Genomic DNA, 7,813 nt, shown 5'->3' with positions numbered 1-7,813 from the left:
TCTACAGTTCTAATTAGCTGCTACAAAAACAACACTACCACTATCACCACAATGTTGGAAATAAGAGCTTGTCCGTCCGTCCTAACACGTGCAAATCTGCTTGGACAAGCAAATTGTACCTCATTGGTTGTCCAGTGGATAAGTACAAATGTCCAATGAAATATTGGTGGACAATTAGATTTCTAGATATATTTGTCCAGTGAACTAGTGAAAAATGCTGCTTATTTCTATCACTGCCAAAAACAACAACCACAACACCACCACCTACTACTACTACAAACACCATACCCACCACCACGATTACTACTACCACTACGACTACTACTACTACTACTACTACTACTAATGAAACTAATATTTCTATTAGTTACTATTACTCCTGTTATTTTTCGTAGTAGTCGTGGTGGTAGTAGTAATCGTGGTAGTAGTAGTAGTAGTAGTAGTAGTAGTAGTAGTAGTAGTAGTAAGTAGTGGTATAATAATAAAATAAAATAAATTATAATTATTATTATTATTATTATTATTATTATTATAGTGATTACATGTGTACAGATGAATCAATCAGCAGTGTACAAGGAGTGTTTCTTGACGGATTCGTACCTGGTAACACAGACATCACCTGTAACTGTTCACTTCAGGCAACCACAACACTTCAGATTGGAATTAGTCACGTTTCAGTTCCAGAAAAAATGTGTGGATCACAATTAACTATACAGCTAAACCGGCAACATTGGGCATTGACTTATAACTGCAGAACTGCTGGAAATGTATCAACATTTGTGAGAAATATTGATGAGAAAGGGGCCTCAATTACTTTGAAAACTAGTGCGACACACAGCGTGGATATCACTTACTGCATCAACTTCTACACTACAGCTGGCTCAGGTACAAACATTTGATATAAGAATATTAGTTTAATGACAAAATCTCTTCTGGACAGAGTCCTTTCTTAGATGTTTTCTTTTTACACGAGACACATCTTATTTACGGTTATATGGCGTCGAACATATGGTTAAAGACCACACATATATTGAGAGAGGAAATCCGCTGTTGCCGCTTCATGGGCTACTCTGTTCGATTAGCAGCATGGGATCTTTTGTATGCACCATCATACAGACAATATCATACATACCACGGCTTTTGTTGCGCCAGTTGTGGAACACTTGCTGGATCGATCTCGCTGTATAAAGACAGAAGGTTGTACTTTGGATAACCTATGTTTGTATATATAATACTGTACTGAAACGAACGATTTAACGAATGTGTTATTTCAAATCTAATCTGAAGAGTCGAGTCAAGCTTATGTCACGTGAACCATGGTTTTGGTTAGTGACCTAACATTTAGAAATGTGTCTAGTTTTCGTATCTTGCTATTGTAGATAGTGATTCAGTGACAAACATATTTATATATTCAGTAAAAAAACAAAAAGCCGTTGTTTAAGGACATGAGCATAGAGGAGAATAAGACCATCAATATTAATTGATTAGTTTTAAAGGTTAAACATATAGTTTATTGTAATAAGCTTCCAAAATACATTTCCGATTATATACACAGACGCAGGAAAATGTAACGTTTTGTTTGGCCACGTTGACTACGTATTACATTTGTTAATGATAATTCATTATAGCTGCAACATTCGTCATTAATAACAATAGATTTGACTTTTACAAACCAATTTCAATATTAACATTTTGTACTTCTGATTCTTTTCTATCCATAGGTAGTTTGAGTCTTCAGTGTTATTCGCCAGGAGACAAAACCACAGTCCCGATGACGACACAGTCAACGACCAAGACAATCCCCGTGACGAAGACAGATACACCATCAGGTAAAGAACCTTTCCCAGGTACTGGTTTTCAATACTCTCGCAACAAATGAAAATAAATGAGAGAAAACAAACAACCGTTCGAGCTATGGAAACAATAAAACCTAGAAAACATTACAATCATGTATAATAAACAAAACAAAACGAAACAAATATTTAAAAAATCCAACAAGCAAACAAAATAAAACCAAATCTAAAAGAAAAATAACGAATAAAATGAATAACAACAGCAAACTAATTTTTTTAAAATAAGCATAGCAAAGCAAAAGGTACGACACAAGGTCAAATAAAAAAGACAGTATATCACAACGGTTATACCTTTCGATTGATTATTAGATTGATCAAACTGTTCAGTCATTAATGACACCTACCCGATACTACCCTGCAGTTTAAGTTAGACTAAGAGATACGGGGATTTTATTTAATCGAAAAGGTCCAAAAGGTATGAAGGTATTTTTGAATACCCTGATATATGTAGTACATGTATATGGAATGGTGTTTCTAATGATTAGAAAAACTGTGTTAGACCCATGGCCCTGTTCAACAAAGCGATCTCAGCGCGAAGATCATCTCATGTACATAAGGTAGTTATACAGTTAAGGTGATTTTAGTGCTAAGATTGCTTCGTGAAATGGAACACAAGAGCCTAACTTAAAAAAAACCCTCTCTTAAGCTCTTTTAAGCAATATTGCATCGTCCTTGTAATACTTTTTTGCAATGCGAGATCGCACAGATACGAGAGTTTAGTGAATTATGACTAACATAGTTTAACTCTAATCGCTGCCACTTACACAATGTCTTGAACAGAAAATGACAAGGTCGTGGTATGTACCATCATGTCTATGGGATGGTGCATATAAAAGATCCCTTGCTACTAATGGGAAAATGTAGCGAGTTTCCTCTCTAAGACAATAAATCATAATTACCAGATGTTTGACACCAAATAGCCGATGATTAAGAAAGCAATGTGCTCTAGTGGTGTCGTTAAACAAAACAAACTTCTTTTCGATCAATGCATACTGTGGACATATTAATACAGAAGTCACAATGTGGATTGTGGGTTATTTCCATCTCTAACATGCAACGAGTTATGATTGTGAAACAAAACTCTTGGTTATAGTAATGTCACTCGGACCTTACAGTAGATTTTGTGTTGTGTCAGAGAACGTGTTCTCTCCGACTTTGACGCCCATGGGCAGAGGACGCATATCTGTAGGACATGTATTATACACGTATGCACACAGTTATATATAGTTGTCATGGTATACCCATAAAGACTTCATGCAGCACTGTAGGTAACAATTAAAATACATTTTATTTTTTATTGCTCGCAAAATATGATAATTAAGCAATCAATCAATCAACCATTACATCCACCGAAGGTTCAAGCACGTCTGTCTTAGACACATTATCTGAATTTCCCAGCGGATGTGTCCAAGATAGGCAAAAATATCATAGTTGCAATCACAGCAATTGGTCTCATTGGCCTGTCGTTAATTTAACGTTTACAAGGCAAACGTCGCCAATTAATGAAACCTTACTATGTGACAGAAGGGCGTCCAGAATTTTCATAAATTATGGTGGAGTTTCAGTTGTGCGCGAAGGTGTTGCCTGGAGTATTGGAACTAAATAGGTGCACAGGCAATTGTGTTAAGGCGCAGGCTATTGCCTAAACGTAAGTAGTTGCCAGGTCGGCCTGCTGCCCTACCCCCCAACCCCCACCCCATGCCATTCATATCAGTATATGGTACAGGATCTTCGTTAGTATTCACTAACCTCAAACATGCTCGCTTGCAACGCGAACTTACTTAAGCTGAGCTGTGCACTAGTTTACAGAATAAAAAGACTGCACACAAAAGATAATATTAATTCTTTTTATTTTTTTAACAACACTGGATTCTATAAGAATAGGCGTACTAGGAGCTAGGCTATAAGTGCCGTTTAAAGTTTACCTCATTGAGAAATACTCTGTTCAGCTTCAGTTCATATTGCCTGTCCTATTGTTAAGAAATAGTTTTAGATTATGTATAATAGAGGGGTCCAAAAGGCAAATACTTGCGAACTTTATTTGTATCTAACTTTGCTTTCGTTACATTAGATACCGGACAAGTTAGCACCGTTCGTAAAAATGTCATCTAACAAAAACTTGTGTAGTATTTTATATTTAAGACTGTACCTGCACCGATATGCTCGGTATGTTTCGTAAATGTCCGTTGTCAATCGGAAAAAAACTTATCTATTGTTTTGGATAAGTTATCTTGACCACTCTGCCTATAGTTTATTTTTATATTTCTTACTTTTATAGTTTTTGTCTTATAAGCGTTATTTTAAAAGGTACACACGTCCAATAAGTTTTAAAACAATAATCATCCCAATTTGTACTTCATGTTAAGATAATCACACATTATGTATTGTTATTATATTATATTTTGTTTATGTCATTTTAGCTAATAAAGCCTGCCCAATAGAAGGAACACAGCATACTAACTTTCCAGGTACGTTAATCCAATTTTATAAACAGAAATCTTGGGATTTAATGCACTACATGTATGTTATGAATAGTGCACCGTATAGCCCACACGCCGAATAGCCGATGTATTGTTTTGTGCTGGGGTGTCGTTAAACATTCATTCGTTCATTCCGTATAGCCCAACGACTGATGCTATAACAAAACAGAGAATTAAATGTCCTGTGTTGGATAATATTGAAAAATAAATGTTTATGTCCTGTGCTAATAGTTCTACAACTTAGCTAAATATCATCAAAACATCAAAAATATCATCAAAAAAGAACAGAATGTTTTTTCTATAGATTATGGACAATCAACAAAATATCCATATCTGTGTTATAAAATTATGTTATTATTATTATTGTTATTATTGTTATTATTTACTAGTATTTATACTACACACGACTTTGGATATGTATAAATTTGCATTTTATTTTACTATTTTGAAGTATGTACTCATTTAACTTTTTGAAAAGTAACGTGAATATTATTATTTTTTACTATATTTATTTAGGAAAGGACATCATTTATATAAAATGCCTTCAACATAATATTCAGGTTCCATGGTAATAACTTGTCTTCCTAATTTATAGTCGTTCTACTGTGGACATTTAATATTTATTACATTCATACAGAAAATGTCCTTTACAATTTATCATATATAATTAGATGTAACTCTGTGTGTTCTGTTTGAATTTTGTCCAATGTTTGTCACAAACTACTTTACTAAGAAAGTACACATTCAGAGGTAATATACCAATAGAATTTGTTAGTGCAGAAATATGCCATTGGGTCAGAGGTACGTTATTTATTTGCATAGACCAAATGATGTTTCAGGTAGCACTAGCACGATGTGCCATATAAAACGTGCTGGGTCAAAACTCGAAATTACGTACTACTTTGCTAATACTACTATTAATTCCTAATGTATAGTAGTTCAAATGTGGACAAATGTATTCAATTACATTCTTCAACCAGTACCACATATGTGAACTGTTCACTTCATCCTTAAACTAGATGAAATATGTATGGGGTACAAAGTGTAAATTACGGCTACTCCAAACTACTACTACTAACTACTACTAACACTAAGACTACTGCTGCTGCTGCAGAGGCTAATATATGTTAACATATATATCTAAAAACCGGCAATTACGGCTACTGACATATAGTTGCAGAAAACTATTACTGGATACTACACACAGCGTACTACTACTACACTATGACTTGTTTGCTATCTGGCTATTAGTTAAATGCTAATTATTTTCGTATTTATTTCAGCATTATTAATATAGTGGTACACATGTTTACAGATGAATCAACCAGCGGTGCACAAGGAGTGTTTCTTGACGGATTCGTACCTGGCAACACAGGCATCACCTGCAACTGTTCACTTCAGGCAACAACAAGACTTCAGATTGGAATTAGTCAGGTTTCAATTCCAGAACAAATGTGTGGATCACAATTAAATATATATCTAAACCGGCAATTATGGACTCTGACATATAGTTGCAGAACTGGTAGGAATGTAACAACGTTAGTGAGAAATATTGATGAGCAAGGGTACTCAATTACTTTGCAAACTAGTGCGACACACAGCGTGGATATCACTTACTGCATCAACTTCTACATTACAGCTGGCTCAGGTACAGACATATTATTTCACTGAAAAAAGAATATTAGTTTAATGATATGATAATAAAATAGTTTCTGACACGAGTCTAGAAAATCAATTCTTGGAGCGAGCTTTAGCGAACTCTGGCGAGCTTTAAGGATTGATTTTCTAAGAAAGTGCCAGAAAAAACATCTACAAAGGCCGATTGCCAGAAATATTGACTAGAATGGATTTGTGGCACCTTTCTGCTAGTTAAATGAACTGGAATACAGTTTAATTAGCAGCCTTCAAATGTCTAACACATAATAGTAATTTCGAATCATAGGCTCGAGTATGAAATAGCATTCCTGATACCGCTACATAGCTACCTCTGCCAATGGCATGTACAGTTTATATTTATTTCTCCACAAAAATGAACACAATTTGTCCTGAATCAATTCACTGTCAAAGTCCAAGGCGTGGTCCAGTTTGGACGTGCTTAAATTGTAAGTAGAAGGGGTCGACATGTTTAGTTAAATTGTTAGGCAATTACGTAGTCATCAACACAAAGCCAAAACAAAAAACCCCAGCCAGAACCATACAATATTTATGTGTCTACCACTTTATAAATGCTGAAAGTTGAGTAACCTAACAGGTTTAATAAACATTTCATGATTTCGACATTTTAGAAATTAGGTTTCTAGCTTGCTCTTTTGTTTTTGCCAATGGAGCAGATACATGTTTTGTTTAATTTAACACATCCTCCTACGTACCACCATATTTAATAAATAATTTCTATCTCTCTCTCTCTCTCTCTCTCTCTCTCTCTCTCTCTCTCTCTCTCTCTCTCTCTCTCTCTCTCTCTCTCTCTCTCTCTCTCTCTCTCTCTTGCACGCATATGAGCGTGACATTTTATTTGGTCCTTTTGATAATGATAATGTATTTGTAGCTGCGATATGCAACATTCTTAACAATGGATTTGACGTTTCCAAACCAGTTTACATTTTAAAATAATGAACAGATGTGCTTTCGATCTTGTTTTTATCTATAGGTAGTTTAAGTCTTCAGTGTTATTCGTCAGGAGACAAAACGACGGTCCCGATGCCGACACAACCAACAGAATCAACGATAACGGTTAAGACAGTTCCCACGACGCAGACAAATTCGCAATTAGGTCAAGAAGATTTCCCGGGTATTGTTTTAAATATACTTGAGACAAACCAAATAAACCATAAGCAAAGAAAGAAAGAAAGAAAACGATAAACGCTATTGTAACGACAAAACGTGAACAAAAACAAATCACAAATGTATATAATAAACAAAGCAAAACAAAACAAATACAACACACATTAAACAAGTAAACAAACTAAGACAACCCCATTGTTTAAAAAATTAATCAATATCAACAGAAATAAAATAAATGTATTTGGCCATAACAAAGCAAAAAACATGATTTTGTTCAGAAGATTGTAAAAGATGAAACTGTTCGGCCATTAATGACTGTACCAGCCTTCAGCTTAAATATTTTATGTCAATAATTTCAATTTGACTTGACATAAAAGTAAAACGATAACCGTTTCGGAAATAACTAAAATGTTCTGTTTTTGTGTGTTGTTTTATGTAGTGAAGAATGTCGTCTACTCATGGAGTTTCAGTTTATATGTTCTTGATTAGTTAACACAACTAAACTCTATCTTTGATGTTTTAAAACATATATTAGACCGGCTGCAGAATGAGCTAAGTGCCACCCGGAGAGGACATTATGTAGACCTGCTTTTTGTATTCCTCATCATATATGTTAACTAAATATGTTGGTAAACAGGCATCTGGTGGTGTGTGTGGCAAATATGGGGGTCAAAGTAGACACCACCCCCCACCCCCCTT

General features: G+C 34.9%; 1 protein-coding gene across 1 annotated transcript in view; it reads left to right on the top strand.

Annotated features, from left to right (window-relative positions):
• The first annotated feature begins 542 nt into the window (after positions 1–542).
• Positions 543–7,813, top strand: part of LOC121391342 — a 10,265-nt gene continuing 2,994 nt past the window's right edge. The window contains exons 1-5 of the mRNA XM_041523004.1: positions 543–885; positions 1,722–1,829; positions 4,274–4,321; positions 5,631–5,981; positions 6,981–7,121. Coding sequence (XP_041378938.1) covers positions 543–885; positions 1,722–1,829; positions 4,274–4,321; positions 5,631–5,981; positions 6,981–7,121 — 991 coding nt within the window. The remainder of the gene's footprint in view (positions 886–1,721; positions 1,830–4,273; positions 4,322–5,630; positions 5,982–6,980; positions 7,122–7,813) is intronic.

Source organism: Gigantopelta aegis, unplaced genomic scaffold (genome assembly GCF_016097555.1).
Source record: "Gigantopelta aegis isolate Gae_Host unplaced genomic scaffold, Gae_host_genome ctg2140_pilon_pilon:::debris, whole genome shotgun sequence".
Lineage (NCBI taxonomy): Eukaryota > Metazoa > Mollusca > Gastropoda > Neomphalida > Peltospiridae > Gigantopelta > Gigantopelta aegis.
This window is presented reverse-complemented; position numbering and strand designations above follow the sequence as displayed.